A 27,667-nucleotide genomic window follows, 5' to 3' on the forward strand; every position below is an offset into this window, starting at 1 on the left:
CAACTAAACAGAGTAACAAACAAGCTACTTTTCTTTTTCATGCTAAATTAGCTCTACTAAGAACATTTTTAAAGTTCTACTGACCTCTGTAGACACTAAAACACAGCAGAAAAGTCTCACATCTGGAAAAGCGAACTTGTTTACATGCATATTCTTAACAGTCAGTCCATCAGCTCTAGTTTTTAATGAAGCATTTTTTTTCCTTTTGGCAGAACTATTTGTTTGTATTAGAAACATGCATAATTTCCGGGAAAAGATTCTTGCAGCCACCTGTAGACGCTTCATGAATGACTGATCTACATAGATGCCATAGGTAAAAGGAAAACCAATTTGAATTGTAAATTGAAGCTTGCAGACTACTAAATCTTGCTGCATGCTACTCTGGGCAGTATGTTGAAGACCCTGGAGATATTTCTTCAGCTGACATTTGAAAAAGCCACAAATAAATGAACCAAAGACAGCCAACTCCATTATTCACTGCCACACTATCAAGGCTAGCCTACCAAAAGGATTGACAACGTACAACTGCTGAAAGTAATAAAGACAAGTAATGAAAGGTTTTACTTTTATACTCGGTATTGAGGATGGCTCACCTGAAGCAGACTTTTTCATCTCTTTTCAAATGCTTTGGAGAAACACCATCTCTCTTTTTGGGACTGATGAGGTGGGACAGCTGCCTAGACACCGATGAAGAGCACCTGAATTTTGCTAAAAGCGATGAACTGAACAGAGCTCACAGCGAGAACAGAGAGGAACCAGATGGACCCCTGAAATTTGAGCTTGATATTTGTCACCAGGATCCAGAATACAAGTCCCCAGCTCCCTTGCCACATGCCCAGGTCAAACTGATCACTAGCTGGGAAGCAGGATGGAATGTAACAAATGCCATTCAGGTAACCTTTTATTTCCACACTTATTCCACTCATCATTTGAAAAACCTGGTCATCTCTTATCCTGCTGTATTTTACTTAGCTGTACCATCATTTTGCGTATTCTGAAAGGTTTCTGTGAATTTATTACTCACATATTTGAATCTTTCTGCATAAGATTAGCACTCTGATAAAACAGAGCTCCAAAGGGAAAAACTGTACATATGTTATCTGAAATTTTAAAAGTGTTTAAATTAGGTAAAATTGAAAGGGTGGTTATTGCACCTGTTTTGGTAGTGCTGACACTACCTTTAATAAGCATATTTGAATTCAGTGACAGAGATGTTTGATAGAAATGTGAGGTAAACATCTAATAAAGAGAGGATGGTAAGAGCCAGACTGACGTCAGACATAAATTTACTGACATGTAAATTAAACTAGAAATAAATTGAAGCACGAAGCGCAAGAAGTGTAATAATACTTGTCAGTGTTAAAGAAAATAGGTTGAATAGATGTAAAGCATTTGGTCCCAGCATTCTGTGTGGAATTTGACTCTCTTTCCAAATCCTTAAATTTAGCATTAAATGTTTCAGAATCTTTTTCTCACTTTTCATGATTCATTTCCTTACATAATTCTATCATTACCACTAAGTTTCTGTCTGACATAGTAAGAAAGCAGCATCCACTGACACATCTAAGTCCCAGTAACTGTTGCTTAAACACTTTTTTATGCCACTTCAGTTATAGAAAAATAATCCTTCCCATGTCACACAAGTCTGATTATGCCGATGAATATTTGTTTACATATCCAGTTCATGCCTCAGCTCTGCAAAGGAGGAAAAAAAGGACATCTTTCTAATCTTGGTGTATTTTCAAACATGAACACCACCATATGAGAGCCAGTGCAATAACAGGGCACTGTAGCAGATCATACTCTGAAAGTGTTCAGCTGTGAATAAAAGTGTGAAAGTACTAAAATACCCCAACTGCATTCTAGTAACTCATTTTATCTTCAATCTCCCTCAGCAGCATCTAGTCAGGACAGGAGTCTGGGATGAGAGCCCATTGTCTCTGTGAGTTTTACATTTGATTTCACCAAAGCCAAGATTTCATTCTGGAAGTCAGTTTTGTCAATATTTTCTGTATGACCTTTTGGCAAATCATATTCTCTAACCATTGTTCTCCTTTCTGAAAAACAAAAAATAACAATCCTCTGTAAATACATGAAAGTGCCAAAAATCCTAAATATTGTTGTGTACAAAATTATCATTAATTATTAATAACACTGGTTTCAGTTAAAATATAGACTAATGATACACATTAAAACACAATCAAATATGCAGTTGTCTATTTAAAGTCACAATAAATTCAAGCTAAATTATCCAAGCAGATCAGTAACTACGGTCCTACTCAAAACTCTCAGTATGCTGAGTGTTGCCTACTATGTCTCTCATTTGGTAAAATATTTTAGAAATTAGCATTAAAAAGCAGTTGGCTACAGCTGTATTGAGTTTTCCTCCTAAGGTAGGCTCAAGGTTGCAAAGTATGGAAGCTACAGTTTCATTAATAATATAACCAATGTGCCCTAATGACACATAATTAAACAGTGTGCATGTGCAACCATGTGTGTGAATCTATGTACACATATTTGTATCATTCCTATTTCCCAATACCTGGGGTTGGGAGAAAGTAATTTGGTTTAGAAACAAAGTAGAGAAATAGAAGGGGAAAGAGAGGAGAGGAGAGAGGGGAGAATATTGAATAAGCCTCTGTCAGTAGAGAACAACAGTTTAAAGAAATTTCTATGAATAGCTTTGAAAAGAAAGTCAGAGTTGTGAACAGAATGATTAAAACAATCCAAACGTTTTTGACTGGTGAAGACAACCTTTGATAAAATGACAGTTGTTTTGCCCTACCCAGAAGAAAGGGCAGAAGTGTTTTGCATGGCAATTAGAGGTAAACATTTCAGCAGAATTTTGAAACATTTTGAACAGCTATTTCAGTGAATACAATTAGCCTAAAAATGAAAATATTTTGCAATCCACATTTATTATGGGAACAAATAAATATTTGATCTCTGAAATTAAAGACAAGGTATTCTTCACAGTGTTTTAAATATGTCTTTTCAAACAAAGAAGAGATTTTTATTTTTTTCTTAACTTGAACTGAAAAAATATGCACTTTTGGTGCTGATACTGTATGTGTAAATGATTGCTTCAGACATTTAAGTTTCCAGGGAAACATGTTTCGTATTCCAGCACTGCACAGGCAAATCAAAACCTGTGTTTGGTTAATCTGGGTGAGGACAGAGACCATAAAGCTGAGTTAATTCAAATGGGAAAATGTACAGGATCATCTTGCTTAGTGATGCAAGTTGCATTTGTTTTTATGCAGCAGTAAAAGGCCAAAATTATTTGTAATGACTTGTAGAGTGGTGCTGGATAGATAAGCAAACAATAGTCACAAAGAAGAAGGTAGTTAAATTCTAATGGTACAGTATTTCAGAGCAGAACCAAAGGACAATAAAGACTATTTATTTGCCAGTCACATGTAGTAACATTTTTGCAAACACTATGGAGAAAGCCAAACTAAAAGGAAAAGGCATTCATTATGTTGTGTCATGAAGGGGCACAAGAGAATGGAGAAAAAACTAGAGAGAAGGAGAAGTGAAATAATGGAAAGAAGTGAAATAATGTTAATCTCACTATAATTTATACTGTGTAATTTATAGGTGTAGTTTATACCATTGTGAGTCAATCTCCACTTAGGAGAACCTTATACTGAAAAAAGTCAACCACTTTACCAGAAAGCTTCAAGTGACTTTCTGTACTCTGATGTCTGTGCAGTCTTTAAAATACAGGCTAATATAATTACACAGTTTTTCTCTGAGTGTTTGGTAAAACATAATGTATCAAATCTTGCTGGAATGCAGCCCAGCAGAAAAGGACTAAGGGGGCTGATCAACAGCAGCTGAACATGAGCCAGCCGAGCCCAGGTGGCCAGGAAGGCCAATGGACTTCTGGGCTGTACAAGCAATAGTGTGGCCAGCGGGTCCAGGCCAGTGATTGTCCCTCTGTACTCGACACAGGGGAGCCACCCCTCAAATCCTGTTCTCAGTTTAGGGGCCCTCACTACAAGACAGACATTGAGGTGCTGGATCATGTCCAGAGAAGGGCAACAGAGCTGGGAAAGGGTCTGGAGCCCAAGTTCTGTGGGAAGCAACTAAGAGAGCTGGGGTTGTTTTTCCTAAAGAAAAGGAGGCTCAGAGGAGACCTTGTGACTTTCTAGACCTACCTGAAAGTCAGGTGTAGAAAGTCACCTGGGGCTACCCAGGCAAGCAGTGACAGAAGGAGAGTACAAAGCTGCAGGCTGTGCCAGGGAAGGTTCAGGTTGAACATTAGGAATTATTTCTTCACTTAAAGAATTGATAAGCATTAGAACAGACTGCCCATGAGGTAATGGAGTCACCATCCCTGAAGGTGTTCAAGAAACAACTGGATGTGGCACTTTGTGTCACAGTGTGGGTGAAAAGGTGGTGATTGATCAAAGGCTGGACTTGTTCATCTTAGAGTCTTTTCCAACTAAAATGATACTGTGAAATTGTGCTGAACATTCTCTTTGATTCTTTGCATCTGATACCTAATGTTGCCAACATTCATATTCTTCCTTTGCAAAAAATTAGGTTGTACAAAGATTAGAAATACCTGCAGCAGGCAAAATTTTCTTATTCCATCATCAGAGAAACACAATAGGGTGCTTGACTACTGTAAGTGCTTCTAGGAATAACAATACTTAAATTAGCATTATTAATCATTTCTCAATGTGTCGATAATAAATTACCAATTATTGCAGCAGTAATCATAACTATTCTCATTATATTTATACTCTGTATATTATACATTAGTTTAGAAAATACCCAAGACTTCAATAATCATAATTTTAAAACCTGACTATCCATATATCTCTCACTGCATGTCTTTATAACCATATTTCTGTGCTGGGTTCCAATTTAGTTCATTTTAACTTAGGTAATTGCAGCTCCTAAATACTTAACTGGAAAACACATTGATGCTGAAGAACAGAATTAGTAGACCTCACTCTGAAGATTTAAAGGCAAACATCTGAGGGGTGTCTAAACACCCCTCACATTAAGCTTTACTGACACATATTTAAACATTTTCTAAATATAAATATGGACATACTCGTGTGCTTAGAAAGCAGGTCATTAGATGTATAATTATATAAATCTTCTTATCCTGAACCTTAAATTATTTAGTCCTGTTTGGATAAATAGCCACTCAGATTTTAACTGCAGCACTTGATCTTAAGTATTTCTTTTCCAGACGTGAGAACAGGGGTCAATCTTTTCTTGAGCACAAAGCAGTAACTTCCTGGAATTATACATTATATACTGAAGCTGAAGGTGTATGCATTGAAGCTAAAGTCATGCTCTGAACTGAATTATAAACATCTGGGAGAAACTAACTTCTGCATTTCCTATCAAGATGTGGCACTGAGAATTGAAGGGAGATGCCCAATGTTGATATCTACACTAGGACCAGAAAGTAAATTGAGTTTCCAAATGAAACATCAAGAAATGACAGCACAAAGCAAAATTCCAAGGTATTAGGACTATTGTGGTGCACATAAAAAATCCAAATAGTGAGTATGATTTTAGCTGAAATGCACTGGCGGTTTTGGCAAATTTATTTTTCCAAGGCTTGCAACCACAAACCCTTACAGCCAGAACTGCAGACCCCAAAAAAACCTGGTGAGAGCCATCTAAGTTCAGATCTGTTCTTTCTATGATAGAATGTCACCATTATGCAATGCAATTGATAAAAGATATATTTTAGGGGAGAAGACTCTGTAACTAATGTTTGTGCTCTGGTTTTCCCTTCTGATTTTCTCCTGAGGGAAAAAAGATTCCAGACATACATCACTACTTTGTATAATGTTTTATTTCAACTCAGACCCTGTGGTAGGCTTCTTTTGTGCACATATTCATATGGTACAGAGAAGGCTGAATTCAGGATATATATCTTCTCTATTCCCAACCCTGTTTCGTATCACAAAAGCTCTTTATCAAAAGTGTGTTATCCTGCAACAAGGAAATAACATCTAATTCAGAGAAATCTCTTTATTTGAAATGTAAGCACAGTGCAGCAGACTGGTTTTGAGTTATCTAACTGCCATTCCCATAAATCACATTAGACAATGCACTTCATCAGTCTGCTTTTCCCTTGGTCAGCTGCAAACACTAAAAAATGTTATGAAGACAGAACTCCTAATCATGGAGAGGTGGCTCATCGAAAATTGTTCCAGGAAGTAATATTTGGATTAATTCTCATGGAATATAAGTTGCTGTTTTGTAGGTTTTGTCTTTTATGTCATCACATTATTTGGGCAATGATTGGGTGTGAGGGAGGGACTGTTGGGTGGATTTACATCAGCATACTGTACTGTAGCTATTGTGGAAACTTTAGAAGTGTCAGGTCAGTTTTCCTAAGCCACTCCATATCAGATTTTCCATCAAGTCGAAACTGTGATATAACATAACTAGTCCACAAAATTATTCCTTGGACATACAGATAGTCCCAACATATGGACTGCTGGTTCAGAAAGCACCATACTAGCTCTTGAAGTCCAGAAAAAAAATGCATGGATTACACAAGCAACAGAACAAAGTATTGAAATTCTTTAAGCCTTCTAGGTGTTAAAATGACATATTAAAATATCTTTGGAAGTTAAAGCAGTACTTAGATCATGCTTATCCTCACTATGTGTTCAAAATTACATTTCTTAACAGATGAGTCACAAGAGAGTTACAGGAGGTGTCTCTCTCTGTGTGTCCTTCATAAATGATTCTAATAGTCTCAGTATTTTGGCTATGACTGATATACTTTATTATATAGTTTATTATATTGATCTATTTTGAGCTAATTAGCATATGTGATTTTTTTTCCTCATATGAGATGAGTGGGAAACATTCTAAAGTATAATACTCCAAAAACCTGTGGAATTTAATATGCAACCTCAGTCTTAAATCTAAATCTCTTGATTCCACTGAGTGTAAGATACATATATTTTAAAATATTTATTTATAACCAATACCTTATTTTATATCTTTAACAGATTTTTACCTGAGTTTTACAGACATATCTGTCTAATGTTTCATTATTTTGATAACAGTAGCTAGAAGAACTGCTGAGCTTAAAGAAATATGAATAATTCTGTTCAGAACCTCAAATTATAACCTTACATTTCAAGAAAGTATATATTTGGAACTTGATTTTAGCAATGTCAGTTATCTATAATTTCCAACAACTTCGGCAGAAACTCTTCTTGCTTTATAGTTTTGAAATATCTATATTTCAGCATCTAAATTTCAAAGCCACCCTGTTATCTTCAGTTTACTTCTAAGACCAATTAAGTCACTTCAATGCATGGTATATTTTTCCTGGGGTTGATGTTCAGTTTGTCACAGTCTGGTAAAAAAGTGCTGGAGAGTTGCAAGTGGCTATTTTTTGTAAGTATAGACTTCTCATTGACTGTTCAGTCATCATATAAATTTAAAAATTGTTTCATCTGGAAAATCTTCTACTATTAATCTTTTAGAACAGCTATCTTATAGATGTGAGTCTTCCTACATGAAGCAGCTGTTAATAGAAGTTGTGTGCATATAAAAGGACAAAAGAACTAGCAAGTAAGCATACAGTAGTGTGGCAAGTAAACTGGGAGAGACCAGCTCAGTTCTTGTCCTTATACTGGTATTTTCCAACATGTAATAACATGAACTTTTGCATTAATTGGAATTTGCAAGTTGTTCCAGCATGTTGCCAAATTCAGCTAGCCAACAGATGTCCCTAGTGAGGACATAGAGTCTTAGAATAACAGAAGATCCTGAAATGAAAGAGAGCCATAAGGACCCATCCTTGGGTCCAAGACTTTGCTCCAGTACCTGCAAGGTACTGCCTCCAACACTGGCAGAATTCCTTGGGTGGATGCACTGGAGGAGTCTGCCAGTCTTTGAACTATTTTATATCTCACCCAGCTTAAGTACTTCTCCATCTAAGAGCTTTAAATGCTGCCATTATTCAAACATCAGTGGTGTTGCTAGAGCTTAATAGACAATCTGTCAAGTGACAGAGTATGATTTACATGCTCATTTACATATATTTGCAAAAAGGGTTTATTCATTTCCATTTGTCCCACAACACATGTGAAATAAATGGTACTTGTAAATACATCAGAAACTTGGACATTGTGCCTCCTGCTCCCAGGCCTCTTTTTTTTTTTTGTTTTCATTTCATCATTAGAGAGCCTTCAAAGCACCCTGGAGATGGGCATCACTGCCTAAGTCCTTGTCCCTGCTTCCATGCAGGCCTATCATCCAGCATCATCTTTGGGGCCTCTTTCTATATCCTCACACTCAGACTAGATCCATGTCCTGCTTATTTTTACTGTAAAACCACACTAGCACATAGTCTGATTTACCAACCCACAAGGTTAAAACTGGTCTGAGCACTTAAATTCCCCATCTGGGCCACAGTAACACACTTTTCCCTAACCTTTCCAAGCTCACTCCATGCATACCCACCTAGAAAGCTGATGCAGCTCCATAACTCATGAGACCACCAGCTCTTGCAAGAAACTCTTCAACCACCAAATCAAATGTAAGTTGCTCATCTTTTTTATAATAATCTACCATTATTCTTCCAGTAGCTATTGACTTTGATCTCTTTTCTTCCTGTTACAATTACCATTTTCAATTTGGTAAATACTTACACAAGCATTCCTCTGAACTTATATGAAAATATTCCTCTGATTCTCTTAGAAATGCCCTTTTAGTGAAAATTGCACAGTTACAAACTGTTACAAGCCATTTGCTCTCTTGACTCACAGTATCTGGTATTCACTCTGCCTGTATTTGTGTCCTGGTTTAAGGCAGATTTGGGAGGAAACTTCCTAAGGGGTCCCTCTAGAAATCAGAGTCAAGCGACCCCTCCCCTAGCTGCTTTGGGAAAGGATTTCCTTGGAGAAAAGTGGAAAAAAGCCTACTTATTTAATAAGCAAAGTATTCACAAGCATTAAAATTTAAAAATATCAAGCAACAAAACCTTTCACTGCTCTGAAAGGATGGCAAATTCAGAAAGTCCTTGTTGTGGGCTGTAGCTCAGCTCACTCAGTCTCTTATCCATCCCTCCTGCACTGGACAATGCCATGTCCTGGGCCCTGGTGGGCCACTGGTTTGAGCTCCCGGTGTTTTTCTGGGATTTTTTGGTCCAAAGTAGGTCTGAACAGCTACAAAAAAAAAAAGATAAGCTACAGTCAGGGCAACTTCTCTGCCTCAGCTAGCTAAAAAAACCCCCAAAACTAACTAAGAAGCAAAGGAGAGCTCTCTCCCAGTGTCCATGCTGCAGAGAGAACAGTCCAGGAGAAGGATGGGGGCAGCAAGTGCAGCTTCTGCAAACAGACTGCACACTTCTTGTCCCCCCTTTGCTCTCAGAACCAGCCTTAAAGGTGCAGAACATAACATCCAGCATAAACAGAGCAAATGTCTGGGGATAAAAGCATCATGAAGTCACCTTAGGACAATTTGTTTTTGTTATCCTACACCTGTATTTTAAATACTTTGGAGGAGGCACCATCTTTTTGTGCTTTGTTTGCACATTGCTTTGCACAGTGGGATTACATTCAAGGACTTCCAGGTGCTACAATAATGGAAGCAATTTTAAAAGTGAGTCTCAAAATGTTTCCTATTTTACAAAAACTCTTCACAAAATAATGATTGTTTAAATGTAGCCTGTGATAAATCAGCTTGACATTTGATTCAGTTTCCTTTCTTTTCTCTATAAGGAATTGAGTCTCCTAGCTATTGAGGCTCATTGTAAAGGCTGAGCACAAGATAAATCAGCAAAAGAATGTGATAAGAGCACCTTTAGAATATTCAGCCATTAAAATGGGAATTCCATCTTAAAAATCCAGATGGCCAAGAAAGAAAATGACAGAAATATGATCTCAAAGATAAATGGATAGTGGCATTATGAAAATTATATTCTTTGAAAGAATAAATGTTACCAAAACCAAAGGATCGAGTAACTGTCAGCTGCTTGAAAGCAAGGATCCCTTTATTCCATGGAAGAACCCAATGTGCCACAACTTGTTGCAGAACAAGGATCTCTGGCTCCCTCAGGTGAAGGGAATAGCTGATGTACTTTGCCACTATACTAAAATCAAATTCATCTACCATACTCTTTGGTGTCATCAATCCCTGTGAGCATTTTTAACAAGTTGAATTAAAACAGATGGTGTATTTTTTCCTTCTCTTTTTTTAAATTCATGGCAGGTCACATGGTATTTAAATACACAGTTATTAGGCAACTTTGAATTTCTGTATCTGTTATATTTAGCTAGTTCATTGTTGTGATGTTGCATTTGACAGTTAACTTTCAAAACAAAGCCTAAATTACCTATTGTAATTTTTCACCAGCTTTCTGTGGCTGAGATAATTTGTGTACTTGTTCCTCTCTATAGCATATGCCATTGACCAGCGATCATTATTGGAAAATATTATTATTTAAAATGTTCTTTCTGCCCCTATTCTTTAGCTTATGATTTATGCAACCTCAGCAAATTTGTTTTACTAAACCATATTGAGTCATATAACTCCTCCCAGGATAAAATTCCTCCCAAGACAGCAAGAACAGAGTGACAGGCAGCAGAAAGCAAAATATTTTGTCATATGATATTCCTTTCCTGTTTTTTCTAAACTTCCTTCACTTCCATTAGCAAATTTGCAGAAGGGAACTTATTTTTTTATTAAGTAAAAGAGTGAGCCCTAGAGTTGATCTAGAAATAAAAGTTGACAAGTTCAGCACTTGTAAGTGCATATGAGAATTTAATGCTGAAAGTAAAGGACGTCTGAATTATTATAATGTGCTGGTAGAATCAGAAATAGTGATGTTTCTCTAGCTGACTTTCCACACGGCAAAGCTTCTACACAATCCATAGCTGGTTAATCTACAGTTTACTTCAGTGTATATAATTCCTGACAGCAGTAGACTCATTGAAATGGTACAAGCTCTGTCTGAATAGGCAAATGGAGCTATTTGAGAAAATAAAAAACCCTAAACACAGTATTGAATATGATATATTGTAATCTAGTTTTAGCACAGCAAGCTGTATAAAACATTTTACCCCCAAAGCTTAATAAAAAAAATTGTCTTCTATTTGTATGTCTTCTTCCTCTTCTCCCCACATACACCATGTTTCTTGGAAGGCAATGTTTCTCTGTATTCTTGGCCAGTGGCACTACTTTTGCCATATGTACAATGCTGTGTTACTAAATAGCTAACAAAAAAATAAAATTTAATATTTACTTCTCAAAAATGTAAACATATGAGTCAAAGTCAGGAAACATTCACTTCAGTTCATACACACAAGCTGCTATCCATTTCAGTTTCCATCCATTTCTTGAATTGACACAAATAACAGCACCAGTAGATACTATTTTGTAGTCTCTACAATAAACATTTTTATTGTTTTATGTTATGAGTAGCAATGGCCATTTCTGGCCTTTTCCTTTACATAGATATTTCTATTCATGATCATTTTTATATCTGTTTTCACCTCCAGAATCCATGCTTTGTTTCAGGCTAGTTCCTCTCTGATAAGAAGAGAACCTTTTGCTTTTCGGTTTTAAAACCATTCTACATTAATTATTTCAGACTAAATCTGGATATTTCAGAAATTGTGAGTAGTTCTACTGAAGCTTGAAAAAATATGGATTGAGAATAAGAATTATATGCAATATAGACTCAATACAACTTATTTTTATAGGGAATTTGTTTATTTTGTTTAAAAGAAGTTTTGGGGTTTTTTTTCTGTTACAAAGCGTGTTATTGCTCTCATTTTTCTGTCATTCTAGAAGCTGGCACTGAAGTTTATTCTATCTCACTACATGTTGAACCCCTGCTCTTGTCTCATTGTCTGCATGATTTCTGCAACTCCAAATGACATCTCCTCAGCCACCTTCTCATGAGGGACTTGAAAATCTCCTTCTAAGATTTAATTGGAATCTGGAGTTTAAAATGAGTTCTCCACTCCTGCTGCCCCTGTTGCCTTTACTTTCCTGCTGATTTCTTTCACTTTGGCTGGAAAACCAACTGCTCTCAGAGCTCTTCCTTTTATGCTTTTTCTTGTTGTCATCTCATGCTAAAAATAAAATATCTTTACAAAACCGTAGGGTTCCCTCTGCTCTGTGGATGGGATTTCAGAGACTCTTTACCATCTCCTAAATTGTGAGGAGCTGCCATTCCACCCTGAAGGTTTCTTTTCCTAATCAGAAAGCTGCATAATGCATACTTTCCCGATAGCTTTCTCCTTATTCCTGTTTTATGCTTAGTTTTTTTCATTTCCAGTCATTTTTCCTCACAGCTTCTTGCCCATCATATTCTCCTACCCCTTGTTTCTACCTCATATGGTTCACAGCCTTATGTTTTAATGTTCTTCACTTTACCTAACTGCCCTGCTTTGCCCTCTTCCTGCTTCCCCTGCTGCAGTCTTGTTACCAAATTATCCAGCTTCTTACTCTTCCTTTGCTTTTCCAGGATATGCCACCATTGCATGGCCATTGTAAAGGAATTCACCTGACTCTAGAGATGACAGAGTGACATCTGTCACACCTCTGATGGAGATTCCCAAACCTAAAATAAGCGCCCTATACTGTGGGAACAAGTAGTCACGTGGTGATCCTTATTTCTATCCATCATTTCTGGAGTTACCAGACCCCTTCCAACTCAGATATTCTGTGATTCTGTGATTAGCTTAACTTTTTGCTATGTTTAGGAAGGAAAAGTTAGGAATCCTGTTCCTAGTAAGTGTGCATCAAAGCAAGGCAGATATGTCATGTGTGTCTCTTCTGCTGCTGTGTGCACTCATCCATTCAACATCAGTTTAAGGCAGAAGTTGGGTGAGAGTAGCCCAATTCATAGATGCTAAGAAGTGATAATTTCCTTGGGTACCAAAGGAAGTAGCCACTTTAGTAATTTCAATTAGAGCCACTGAGTTTTCACCTAAAATTCATTAATTACACCTTGTGAAAAAATTCTGATTTTGCTAAAAATTTGAATGTAAGAAGTTAATGTCATTCAGGAGAAAGGAACAGAAATTAAATGCAGCCTTGAAATCAGTTCCTCAAATATAAAATCACTACAGATCTCAGCACCAAAGTATGAACAAAGGAGAGATCCAATAGAGATGAGAAGTTTTCTCTGCACTATCAGAATGAGTCAGGTTAATGAAAAAAACCCCCAAAAGTCTTTTTTAATATACAAACTTTACAGCAAATGCTTAGCTATCTTTGTTTTAATATTGAAATGAGTGTTTTTATTTCATCCCATACAGGTAGCTTTTGTATGTGGAAGTTAAGAATAAACCTGAGGTCCTCATCAAGTGTCAAAAATAATCAAGGTCCCCAGTTTGTTCCCTCAACTTTTGTCTTTCCAGTGCAACTGCAGACTGAGAAAATAAATGAAAATAAAGAAAAAAAAAAAAGAGGAAAATAAAACAGACAGAGAAAAGGAATATTAGTTATTTTGTAACTCCAGTCTTTGTTTTCATGGCCAAGGACCTCTATCACATTCTGTGCAACAAAATGAGAAATACCTCTGCACGTACTGATACTTTAGGTATTTTACATCTAGAGACCTTAAAAAGATATTTTCAATGTGTATTTTATATGTCATATGCCTGGTTTCACAATCCAGAACTGTATTAATTTTTTTCTTTTATTTAAATGAGAGTTTACCTAACTTTACTTTTATGATGATTACTCACAGCATGCCATAAAACCCACTCATATTTCTTTTCTGACCTTTATTTTTATTCTTTGTTATTAATTATGCCTGTTTGGGAATGTTTGTCTAATCTACTTGAAATTATAGGAATTATTCTACTTTGTTAAGCATTAGGAATTATGTTACTGTAGGACAGAGACACCTCCTTTATGTAGATTCATTTGCAACCTCAACTTTATCTGTATCTGTGCATGACGAATTATCAGGCAGTAAAATCAGCTGCTGCTTCTTTTTTCCTAAAGGTAGAAGCCTTCAGGGATGTCACTGAAGTTTAAGTGAGTTTAAGAGAGGAAAAGCAGTAGAAATTTGTTGTGTATACACAGCCTAATGGTAAATCAGCATCTCTTTCTCATGTATTCCAGAGGAATACAGTATGATACTCTGGATCATTTTACTGATTCCTGGAGACCAAACATAATTGTAAACCACTGTTTCTGTCTTTCATCCAGACTATTAACTATATTCTCCCCAGGCTGTGCTCTAAGACAAATTTCCCCTTTATATACTGAACTCTAGGAGTCATTATAGCTTGAGTAAAAATTCACCTAAATTTGGTGGTTGGGTCTGTGCAGAGGAAAGAACAGGGTAATATCAGCCAGGGGAGGATTCAGCCACTTTTTATTCACAACAAATTCTATGCCAGTGTTCAGGAAATATAACTCAGCTTCTAATAGATGTAACCTGGCTTTCTTTTCAACTCTCAGAGGTGAATAAAGTTTTTTCCCAATGTAAAATTCTTTGTAGTATGGAGTTGTTTTCTTCCATTTCCTCTTCAGCATTGCTGAACTGTGGCTTGTCCCAACCAGACAGCATTCAAGAAAAGTCCTAATGAGCCAAATGCTTTCTCACAGCCTGAGTTTGAGCTTTCTATGCACTTTAATTCTTCCTTTTGTTCTGTCAGTGAACACTCAAATATAGTTATTTGACTCCCCATTGCTTTGCTTTGCTTGTAGTCTCCCAAAGCCCCCCTCTGCTTCCCCTCAAGCTCTTTTTGACCATATGTTTGTGGAACTCACTTGCATGTTGCTGTACTGGATGTTTGGATCACTTGCCTGCCTTCAGGTGAAATCCTGGTCTATAATGAGAGAAATAAGTAAGCAGCCAGGGAGTCCGTGTTGCTCACCACAACTGACTTTCAGAATAATGTTTGTTTTAGTTTTAACTGCCTTACTTTTTGCGTCTCTTTTTCCTCTTTGATTCATAACACATAATAAGAACCCTCATTCTTTTTATGAAAGCCTTCTCTTCCTTTGGGACCAAGCAAAAGAATGTTTTCTTAAAAGGTAATTTGCTTGGGAAATTTTCTTTGTGTGATTCAGTTCTTTCTCGCAGAGAGCTCTGGATTTATGCAAGCTAACATTTTCCATCAAACCATGAGGAATTAAGCATCAAGCATACTTCAGTTGCAAAACAAATATTTAAACCAAGCAAAGCCATGGGAGCAGCTGTCATATTTAACAGCAGCAATTTTTTTTCCCCCTTATTTTCCCAGACATTTTCTTTCCTCTGTCCACTTTTCTTTAGGAGATGCTTAAGACTAATATGTCCACTAAAAAGAGGAAAAAAGTCACTGGCTTCTGTCAGTCAAATAGACACCTGCATTTTGCTGTGCAGACCATGCAGCTTCTTTAGCTGCTGACCTTATCACAGCATCTCATGAGCAGCCTATATCTGCCTTATCATCTACTTATGGTACCTGAAGGATTGACAGGTAAGCACTTCTAAAGTTTCTGTCAGTATATAAAGCAATTGAAGGCATTAATCACAGAATAAACACCTTAGTCACTGTCGTCTCTGCAGCTGAAACAGGCTGGCACTAGCAGAGAGAAAGAATAAGAAAAATCAGGAAAAACAAGATTTCTGAGGTCTAATTCAACCATCCCTGAAGTTAAAGGACGATTTTTAACTGACATTAGAGGAGGTGGATCTGCTGCTAAGGTCAGACAGGCCACAGACAATATTTGAAGTTTTCCACAGAACAGCTCATAGTATTTTTGAATTCAAACTCAGCTGAGCTGTGAACAAACTGTGAACCGAGAGGCAAAGTAGATGAATTCTTTTCCTGACATCTGTAGAGCAGTGCCAGGAGTTTGGGTAGCCAGTCAGGGAAATGGAAATTCTAACTGCAGAGAAGAAATAGGATATAACTGATATTGCAAATACATTATGATCTATGCAGACAGAATTTAAAAATAATTGCATAAAGCATGTTTACCTAAAAAGAACAGGCAAAAGAAATGAGGGTGGCACTCTGTGTTAGAGAGATGATTATCTGTATTAGAGCTATTGTCTGGAAAGAAAAATTGTACTGTTCTTGGTGACTTCAGTTTTAAAAGACCTATGTAGACATTGTATGGAGTAGGTAGTAAAGCATCATTGAAGTTTCTAAGAATTATAGATGATCATTTTCTAACACAAAAGGTATTGAACCTAGCATAAGAGAATTCTCTTTTGGGCCTCATTAAATTGGATAAAGAGGAACAAATTGGAGGATCTAATTACATTAATTATAGGAAAACAGAGGACAGTAATACATCTACTTGGTACTTCAAAAGTGATTTTTTCAAACCTGGAGAAAATTATGAGAGATAATTGATTAGGAAGAATAAATACAGACAGCTCATTGGGAAAGAAACTTTGAAGTTGTTTAACAAGAATTTATGAGATGTCCGGAAGCCACATCTCATAATTAAGAAATAGTATACTAATGTGTTAATACCCCTCCTATTTCAAGAGTGAAGTGGGCATATCAATTAATTTTTTTTAAATATATGTATAGCAAAAGGGAGAAATAAAAGGTGAGAGTAATAATTATATGTTATGAACAGTAACAATGAGAGGAAATAATGCATCTCCCAGTAATTAGGACAGTAAGAAAGAAATTTTTAGGAATTAGGAAAAAAAAGAGGTTAGGTTTAGTGTAAAAATTTGAAACAGAGATACTAATCATGGCAAAAATTATGTATAAATAGAAGTGTGTGTCTGTCTATGTGACTATGTATGCTTGTCTGAAAGTACCAGCCATAACAGAACAAAAAGTAAGGTATGTGTTAACTGCTAGTGAGCAGCATATAAGTTATTTCATTTAAAAGGAGAGGTAGAAAAACTCACCTATAGATAGGTGTTGAGGGAACCAAGTAAACACTGTATTTATAAAACATGCATATAAGATAAACAACACTTCTGTTAAAAGTCAGGAATTTTGCCTAATATTTATGACGGATGAGACAAAACAATGAGACAAAATATCTAAAACTGCATCGGTTTCAGAAGAGCATAGAAGGTAAATAAAAAATCTGTTTATCATCACTATCCAAGATGAACACCAGAGACATAATGGGTTCTGGGCTGATGGCATCCCTTGTCGCCCTTGGTGCACACAAATGATCCTGGCCCAGTCACTGAGACAGACACCAGAATATGTGGGTGTAGGAATGGGAAAAATTAGAAATTTTCTACTGTAAGATCACCTTCATCTTCTCTGAGACCTCTCACTGAATTTTCCAACACTGATTTCCTACATTAGTAGAAGGAGGTTCTAAGGATCTTCCTAATTCTGAAAAGCAGATGCAGCTGTTCATAAGTAGTTCCTGGAGAGAACCATGATCATAGCACAGGAGCTAGGAGAAGAGTATGGTATTTTGTAATTTTTCAGGAGAGTCATTATGCTGTTTTGCATAAGACATGGAAAAGTTAAGTTTCAGAGTTTCTACAGTGTGTGCACACTTCCTTCTCAGCATAGACATTTCTGAAAGGAAATTCATCTCAGCTCTGCTAATTACCTATCTTAAGGTAGGTGTGAATTTTAAATTGATGTGCCTAATTTTTCCAAGCTTAGACTTGGACAATTAACTATGAGATAACCACATTTTAAATGGATGTGAAAATGTAGCTCAATCGAATTTTGAAGGCAGAATGCCCAGCTAGTTTTCACTTGGGAGACATAACAAAAGACACATCTGACCAGGTAATTTTCTTATTCAATGCTTGCTACTACATGTGGAATTTTCAGGAGGTTGTGGATATCATCCCAATATTTTAAAAACCATAGAAATTCTGACTAGTGAAACCTGGCAACAATGCTGAGAAAAAGGATGTAATTGTTACTACATGTTTTAATTGATTGAGAATAAAAAGCTAGAAATATAATTAGTGTCAATCATTATGTTTCTGCAGAAAGAGTTCTTACAGTCCTTATTAAACACACTTCAAATAATTCTTTTATGACATTGTAATTTAGGCAGTGAAAGATAAATAATATATTTACACTTTTAAAAGGAATTTTGACATATTAATATGCAACATGCTGATTTAAAAATTAGTGTAAGCACAGAGTACATCTTAAATGGATTAACAACTGCCAAAGTGACAGGTTCCCAAAAAGTAACTGTCAATATGTATGTATTGGCAAAGGAATGAGTTTCTAGTAGTGTTTAGGAGGTTACATGGGCGAATAATCAGTGTCTGGTCCAGTATTATTCAATGTAGTCAACAGTGGTTTGGAAGGAGATACAAAATCACTGGTGATCACAGTGATGGCTGAGAAAGGAAGAAGACCATGGAGGTCAACAAGCAATTAACTTTCTTGTCATGGCATGACAGTAAGGGATTTGCAATATTTTTTAATTTATTACTAATTTGAAATATTTTTTAATTTATTACTAATAAAGTTCCTTCTCTGTATAAATACGACAGCCACCAAGGCTTGCATCTGTTTGGGAAAATTATTTATTTCAAATAGCAACAAATGTTAAACAACATAATTAAATATTTTGTGGAATTGTACTGAGAAGCAGGGTTCTTGAATTTATCTTTCTGCTCTTCCAAGAAGATTCAGGTAGGACACTTTCTGGTATAGTTTATATGTCTAACCCATGTTCCTGCAAGGAATCAAATGCCTAGTTGGGGAAAATAGTCAGACTCAAATGAACCATTCCAGTGGAGTAACTACAGATGGTGAGAGAGGCAATCAGAGCTAATTTGGCAGTCTGGCATATCAGCATGTAGTCTGCATATAAGAGAATTGTCCTAACGGAATAATTTTCAGTTAAATTCTTTTTCATTTCTTACTTTATTTTTCCATATGATTAAGTCTTAGAGTGAAATAATTTTCTCTATCCTTTTTTTTAGCATTGCTTTTCACTCCATTTAATTTCATTGTCTTTTGGCATGCCTTAACTCTGACCGTGATTTGATCTTCTTTACTTTTTAATTAACTTTCAATTTGCTTTGTTTTTTCAAATTGTTATATTTCAGGTTAAAACAACGTATGAAACAGAACATTTTACTTGGATCTAAAAGAATTAAAACTAAATATTAAGTAATTTAGATATTTTTCTCTGGGTGCCTGTCCATGCTCACTTTTCAATTTTTTCAAACACATTTTATTCCTGGGAGAGGTGCTTGCCCTGAGGTAAAGGAATACAACATAATATCATATCATACTGCTATAATAATAGCAGAAAGCCCATTTTTTGAATTCAGCACTGGTCCAGATGTCAGGTGTTTTGAAATGAGCAGCCAGCCTTGCTGGTGTGGGAAACACACACGGGCAGTCCAAGCACTGCAGTCAAACCATCAGCAAAGTGTTTTCACGTGCAGTTGAAATTTGGAATTCCTGTTCTCCTTGTTTCTTTGCAAAACCAATTGTAAGTGGGTTGGTGATTCCTGGTGACACCTGGCATGCCTGGATGCTTCTCTTGGGGGTATTTTGACAAGGCAATGAGCTGCTAGCTGATTCTGTCCTTTTCTTTCATGCCTTTTCTTCTCTTCTCCTTGCTATTTCTTCAAAGGCTGGTCACCAGCTGAGCCCGCAGTCCTTTGTCCTGCATTGGCCCAGCTGTCTACAGTTAAGTCTGCTCTGGGTGTTTGGCAAGGACATCCACCCAGACACAGTGATTGGCAAAGAACAGTGCACTTCCATCCTCAGTCTAGGGTGAAAATACCAAGTCTTGCAAACTTGTCTTGGGAGACAAGGGAAGATGCAGCCTCTTGGGCAAATTTGGGCTTTTTTCCCACCCAGGGTGAATGGAGTGATAGTAAATAACACAACCACTCAAGATGCTCCTCTGCAGAGGATTGTTTCAAATACTCCATCTCCTCTGTCTCTAGATGTGTGAGTGCTTTTCCCCTGTGATATTCTATTCCATAAATAGATCACCTTAAAAGAGCATATTTAGAGCTAACACATTTGACTTTCCACCAGAACCACTGGAAATAAAACCACTCTGACTAGAAACTCTTCTCAGACAGAATGCTGAAACTAAGAGTTATGAGGCAATTTAGGGAACAGTTCCTTTTGCTGATCATTTTTAACTGATGCCTCCCAGCTAAGGCTGTCTGTGCCATAATTTGGACATGAGAACACAGGATCAGAAGATTCAATAAATGCAAGCGCTGGGGTCAGGCTGAACAACAAGTGCAATGACAAGTGGTGCAAGAATTACCTGAGTCCCTTTACCACTAGCAAGGAATCAGTGAAATATTGCCATGCTCTATCTTCATTCTCTATGCTCTCATTTCTTGTGAAAGGGGCACAAAGGCACCTTCATCAACATCCATGAAAGTATTTCTTTATGGAGGAGGAATTTTCCATGTAAAAGTCATTTTTAGCAATGCTCTAAAGTTGCTGAACAGCTGCAAGCCACAGAATATAGACTGATGCCTGTACCTGTTATTGGCAGTAAAATAATTTATTGAAGATTGACAGTAAAATAATTTGTTATATTTTTTTTTAAGCTAAACTATTTAAACTTAGTAATGTTTAGGAAATTGTCCTAACAAAAATTATTGCTTTGGAAAGGTAAGAACGGGACAGCAGATACAAAATGAGTTTTGAAGTCTAGAAAAGTTACATTTGTTCTTTGAGTTCTTGTGACCATCAACAACATTTTTTGTTATTTTATTGAATTGTGTTATTACTATTTTTTATTTTAAATGGGAAAAAAAAAGTTCCTGGAAAGGTAGAAGCACTGTCCTTTTACTACAGACATAGTTACTATATTGGCATAGTCAGTGTTCTCTCATTTCTCTTCACTAACCACACTATATATCCAAAAAGCTGTAAAACCACTTATGTCCACAATGTTTGTTTTCATTAGTAATTGAGAGCTGAGGTTTACAAACTCTGGAAAAAAAGACGTCAAAGACATCAGCTGAAAGAAAAACTTAGAGTTTCTGTAGAAATATTCAGTTTATAAATTCTAAACTCTAAACTTTGGGATATACAATCGCTGATACATAATTGTAAGAAAAAAATATATAAGCAAATGTGGGTTTGTTTAAGAAGGTCTGAACTCACAAAGTGAAAAAAAAAATCAACCCAAAACCCCTCACCTCTATCAGCCTGTGGTCTGTGTTAGGTATTGAATTAAATTATTTCATATAAACAACAGCAAGCGGATGTTAGAGGTCAGAATTATGTTATGCTCTGATTAAACTAACAATTAAGCATGGAAAAGCAGGCACCTGTGGGGAGGGCTGTAAATAGCAGTGATAACATCTCTCAAAGTCTTCTGCTTTGGCTGAGTCTGAGGCTGTTTGTCCTTAACAGACTGAATTCAGCAGGGAAGAAGCCAGTGTGGGTAAGGCCTGTGCTGACACTCACCTGCAGCTTAATTATACAGTGATGACCCTTAGAGTCAACAGATACTGTTTGAACTGCCAGTTGCAGATTAGACAGCAAAATAATAACACTCTGAGTTTGGAACAAATGAGATAAGCTTGGTAGAAACTGCACTGAATGAGAAAACATCATTGTTCTTATGTCAGTATGGAAGATGACTCTGTGGCTTCATCTTCTTGATTTTTTCATAGACTTCATTTATTTATGAGGCTTTTAAACTCAATCTGTTATGCAAATGTTCTCCAAGGACTGTTTTCATAGGAAAGAAACCAAAATAATTTCTTTAGGCAGCTATCTAACTTTCCAGTCAGTGAAAGCTGTGATTAAAAATGGCATCATTTCAAAAACTACTGTTACATATGTACTACCTGCAGCCTGGGTGCAGCCAGATATCTAATCTTTTTGAGAAAATAGACTGCTTGATGGCAAAAATGTTAGAATTTTGAACAGTTATGTGAAGTTCCTGTACAAGACAAATGCTAATTACACTGCAAGGTAATTGGGTGATGAGACCTGTATTAGAATGGAGACATTGAGTGGAGAGATTTGGGTGACTAAGTAGCACAAGCTGTGTAGCTGAACGTGCCAGCTCCTAAATGAAACGGCATCTGTGACTTATAAAAAATCAATGCTGTAAATGAAGCCATGGAAAACAACCAAAAATGTATCTGGTAAATGACTTTATTAATATTTCAGTAATAATAACTGAGGTACTTCTGTTTCAACACATAAAGGCATAGACCTTTCTAACTGAAATATATTAGTGCATGTATTTAAATCTTCCAGCTCTAATTCAATTGAAAGCTGAATATACCTGCTTCTAGAGTGAAGCCTGGTGAATTAGACAATGCTGCTCATTCATATAATAGGTACTCTGTTTTTCTCATTGGCTTAGAGAAAAAACACTGCTCTAATTTAAAGACTTCTTTCTTTCATGATTGATGCTCACCCCACAATCTGCCCAAAAAAGAACAGCAATTTTGTGGCTAGAAGAGGAGAAGAATACATTTTATATGTCAATGATTATTTAGTGATTTAAAAAATGCCTGTTTTCAGAGCCCTCCTTATGGATTAGGCTTGGGAGTACTTCAATCATTTAGAAGTGGGATGCTAGGTATGAGCCCTACAAAGTTGAGACAGGCACCTGCCTTCTTGATGAGCTCCATCAGAGATGGACTCCTAGACTGTCTTCACAGAAATTGTCTGATAGGCATAAAACCTGAGGGAGTTGATGGAAAACACAAAAGGCAGAAGCATGCCTGAAACTCTGGTTCCCCACATGCCCTCGTGATCATGGTTGTGGATGATGAACTCTAAGATTAAGATTTATACTGTTAAACTCACCTCTTCTCCTTTGGCTCCCAAAGATCAACAGCACTACCCACTCAGGAAGTGAGAGAAGAATGGGTCACCCCTTCTGTGGGGAGGGGTTTCCGTGGGGTGTTCATAGGTTTTGCAGAACAGATAGGGTTGCTCAGGTTTGGTTAGAAATTAAATTTAAGTGTGTGGTCCAAATCAACTCCTTCTGTAAGGCCAGAATAAAAGATATGAACAAACTTACTCAGATTTCACCATGGGTGCAGTAAGAAATATTGAAGTAAAAATTTCTGCACAACTACTTGAATTTCTGCATAACTGTGTTTTGTTTCCTCCTTACTTTTCTTCAATTGTCATGAATAAAAATGCCTGACCAGTCTGACTCATGTGCAATTCCTAATTTCAGGTTTGTAAGACAAAAAGAGAAATGTCACAAAAGCATCTTTCCTAAATTGGATGTTTTTATTAATAACTACTCTTCAAGGGTTTTGTTGGTTTTGTGCTGATGGAAATAAAACCACATAGAAGTGTAATTTGTCCCTTAATACAGAGAAGAAAGGAAAAAGGCAAAGAAATGCCCATAATGTTCTGTGAAAGTGAAATTCCTTTTTTATTTTACCAGATAAAACAAGTAAAACTATGTTATTTTCAAGACCTGCTTAGTAAAAAAATGTTTTGCATGTATTTTTAAACACCTAAAGAAGCTTGCACAATCTAGAATCTCAGCAGTTAGAAAAATCACTTTATGAGAGGACTTAGCAAGAGCAAAGGCTGTGTGAGGCAGACAGAAGCTAGGGAGGAAGCCCAAGCATAGTCTGATGCACTCTAATGCCATCTTCTCTCCACAGGTCTGTTAAAAATTTTTAGACTGAAGGGAATTGTCATTACTGAATCTATCTACACTGCTATTTTTAATTGGAGTGAAACTTGTGCAGATGATGCTACAGATGCTTAATTTTAGTGATACTGAACCTGTTTCATTAATATGCATGTTGACTGAATAACTAAATACGAACCTTCTAAAATGTGCTTCTAATCACATCAGCGTTAAATATTAACTAGAAAGCTGACTCTATCATTCAGTCACATTCTCATTTTCCCAGCTTATCATTACATGTGTGTTGATAGAAGTAGTTACTTTTGCTGGTAATTTCATTTATCATAAATAAACACATTTCTCATGGTTGTCACTTACTTAGCAGAATGGAGCAGTACTTGCACCATGCAGGTGGGTGAAAGCAATATTCAGTGGAGGACGGGTTTGGGGGTGCAACCTCTCATAAACGTTTTGCCCGAGGGATTTTGTGCTATCTTTTCTCTCTCTTCTTCCTCTTCAGGGAATATTTGTCCTAGGATTGCCGTATGCTCTCCTCCACAGTGGATACAGTGGTCTACTTCTTATTGTCTTGGCTGCAGCATTATGCTGTTACACAGGCAAAATTCTAATTGCTTGCTTGTATGAAGAAAATGAGAATGGGCAACTGAGAAGAGTGAGAGACACGTACGAAGATGTTGCAAATGCCTGCTGCAAAAAGCTGTCTCCCAGTCTAGGTGGCGTAGTTGTCAATGTGACCCAAGTGCTGGAACTGATCATGACATGTATTTTGTATCTGGTTGCTAGTGGGAACTTGCTGTCACACAGTTTCCCGTATGTACCCGTGACTGAGCAAACTTGGTCTGTAATTGCATTTGTTACTCTGCTGCCTTGTGTATTTATCAGAACTCTAAAAATTGTTTCCAAACTCAGCCAGCTTTGCTCTTTGGTTCATTTTGTTATCATCTTTGTAGTGATAACTTACTGTCTCACACAAATGCATCAATGGTCCTGGGCAAAATTCAGGCTCTCCCTTGAATTTGAGGACTTCTTGGTCTCTGTAGGGGTGATCATTTTCAGTTACACCTCACAAATATTTCTCCCCACACTTGAAGGTAATATGAAAAACCCAGAGGAATTTAGGTGTATGCTAAACTGGACCCATTTTTTTGCCTGTATCTTGAAAACAACCTTTGCACTCACTGCTTTCTTGACCTGGGGTGAAAAGACAAAGGAAGTTATTACTGACAACCTGCCATCATTTCTTGAAACCCTAGTGAATTTATGTCTCTTAACCAAGGCTCTTCTTTCTTACCCTTTGCCCTTTTTTGCAGCCACAGAAATTGTGTATTCTTGTATTTCTAAGGACAACCATTCCAATTACAGATCTCCACTACTTGCTCTGACTGTAAGAGGCTCATTTCTCTTGTTAACTCTGTTGATGGCCATGTTCACACCACATTTTGCCCTGTTGATGGGTTTGACAGGCAGTGTAACAGGGGCTGCTATGACTTTTCTTCTTCCTTCTCTCTTCCACTTAAAACTTAAATGGAAAAAACTGTCCTCCTTGGAGAAATGTGCAGATATCTCTGTTTTTCTTTTGGGCTTCCTTTGCAGCCTTGCAGGCATAGTTTGCTCAATAAAAGGGTTACTTGAAGTATTTGGAGAAGTGTAAATATTTCCTGAAAGACAAATAAGGAGTAAATCTTATAAATGCTCTTATCCTGTTAGTCAATATAGATGAGATTTTGTCACTAGGTAGAATTAAGCATCTGCTTAAATGTTTGCAGATTCAAGTCTTTAACTAGAAAATTATGCATCTCTAAGCAAACTGGAAAATAACATTCATAGCCAAAAATTACAAAATTAGGCCTCTTTAAAACATTAAAAGGTGTTGGAGATGTTTTAACATGAAAATAATAGTAAGTAATCCTACATGGTTTTAGTCATACATACCATGCACATCCTGAAATTACTATGGCAAGTGATTTCACCAATTTAGCCAGAATTCTTCATAGGGTTAGATACTGTTCAGTCTCAAAGCTATCAAACCCAGCTTACAGGATGTGAGTGAGAGCTATCACAGAATCACAAAATTCTATTGTTATATCTGTTATTGAAAATGGATGAAATATTATTTCACCTCATTGGCAGACTACAATTCAACATGTGAACAGAACAAATCAGTGAATTTTGGTTTTTATGTAAGACAAATTCTACTACTTGTTTTTTAAATGAATAGGCAAAAAGAGAGCTCAGTTTAGAACAGCTTTGAAAGCCTGCTTTTATCATGACTTCAAATGGGAATACAGTCAGTAAAAGGGGCATTCTAACAGTTCAAAGTAATGGAAAAGAGATTTATTTTTTTTTCCTGAAAAAAGCTATAGCCAGTGACTGCAGCTTTTCTGCAAGTCTAACTCCTAAGATTCATGTCTCTGCAATGCAACTACTCTATTGGTTGGGTTACTAGAAGTCTCACAGGTAGCTTGAAAAGGTTATGCAGTTCACTTTCCCTCTTAGGCAGGAAATTTCTTTGATCTGTTAAAAGCTCAATGGAGTAAATCAAGTTCAATAAACACACAGTTAACTTCCTATACAATTTGGTAACTCTTTAGATATAAAAGATATTGGCTTAATAAAAAGATCAGTACTGCAATGTATTTCACATTAGTGATAAAACATTATGACAAGAAGCAATCTAATCAGAGTGCTCTAATGAACACATATTATCTTATCATACTAAATCTCTGTTCTAATACATGATTAAAGCAATTGTTTCAAATAAGAAAGTGTGCATTTTTGTTATCATCAATTTACACAACCTTGTACTGCACACAACTTTGTACTGCATCATGTGGAAAAGTCTTTGAATGTCAGAGTAAGACTGGATGAAGAGCCCACCAGTATCTGCTTAACTGAGCTGGTTTTGCTTTGTAGTTTCTCAGCATTAATGCTTATGTCCTGCAGGAGCAACAGTTAACTCTCAAGGCTGATTTGCTGAATGATCAAAAACATTCAACTAAACAAAAGAGAAGAGTTCTGGAAAGCCTTGTATGCCCCCCTGTTCCTTCCCTGTCTGCTAGTGTACACATGTCATATGTAATAGTGATGAAAAGTTTATTAAAACAGATTAATTGCATTACTATAACATTATCAAGAAAACTGGAAGTAACTAGTACCTCAGAATTTTATTACTTCTTCCTGCAATGGGTCAAATTCTGCACTCAAACCCACAACAATTTGAATTATATTAAAATTTGCACTGGAACAATAGGAGACTTTGTATCTTTACATAAAATGCCAAAAATACATTGCCCATTGAAAAAGTTGAAAGCTTATTATTGCTGCAATGACATAGTCAGAAAAATATTATTATTTGGATGATATTAATCAAAGGATTTCATTACTTTTTGTGTGGAGAAGTTTCACAGATAAACAAACACGTAGGAATGGTATTTGTTCTGTTTATCCTGTATGAATCTCTGAGCACAGAGGAGGTTGTCCAAAGAGTTTTGTAAAAATTCTTTCTGTTATTTTGCTTAGGAACTCTCAAAAAAAAAAAAAAAATCTCTTTTCCCATCTCCTACTTTTATGTAGCGTGTTTTGTCTCTAACTCTTCAGAAAATCTTGGGATTGCCTCAGTGCATTTGCTGATGTGGAAAGCTTGAAAACCAAGATAAGTTTTAGGAATTCCCTAGCTCATCACTGTGATTCAAAATTGTCTTTAGTTGTACTTTCTTTTCTTAGCCTTTTCAAGAAGTTGGTGCCCAGTCCTTTCCTGGCAAAGATGGTCACTCCCCACTTTATCATGCTCCCTCTTATGTAAGATCTTTCCTACAAGGATAAATGTTTCCTGCTTTATAAAATATGTCTTATTATTGTCCTTATTTAATTATTTATGTAATTTCTGTTAACATCAGGGAAGCAGCAAAGGCTATGATTAACTAGTCAGTACAACTGCAAACGCACAAAAGTGAAAGTCATCCAAGTGCAAGGCCTCAAGAAGTCACTCACAAAAGGCACTAGATTAAGAGGAAAAGCATAAAAGTTTAAGAGTTTTTGTGGTCAGCACTCAGCAATTTTGAAGTGTGCCATATATTCTGTGGCACACTTCTGTGTCTGTGGGACACAGAATATATATGAGCTTTGCTTTAAATCCATGCCCAGACATCTTGATGAGAAA

The 27,667-nt window shown here is 36.5% G+C and overlaps 1 protein-coding gene across 1 annotated transcript; it reads left to right on the top strand.

Annotated features, from left to right (window-relative positions):
- Positions 1 to 584: 584 nt before the first annotated feature.
- LOC103821950 (vesicular inhibitory amino acid transporter-like) lies at positions 585 to 25,159 on the top strand. The gene is made up of 2 exons (XM_050971886.1): positions 585 to 893; positions 24,008 to 25,159. The coding sequence occupies exons 1-2, from the start codon at positions 585 to 587 to the stop codon at positions 25,157 to 25,159; spliced, it is 1,461 nt and encodes a 486-aa protein (XP_050827843.1).
- The last annotated feature ends 2,508 nt before the right edge of the window (positions 25,160 to 27,667 follow it).

Source organism: Serinus canaria, chromosome 3 (genome assembly GCF_022539315.1).
Source record: "Serinus canaria isolate serCan28SL12 chromosome 3, serCan2020, whole genome shotgun sequence".
NCBI lineage: Eukaryota > Metazoa > Chordata > Aves > Passeriformes > Fringillidae > Serinus > Serinus canaria.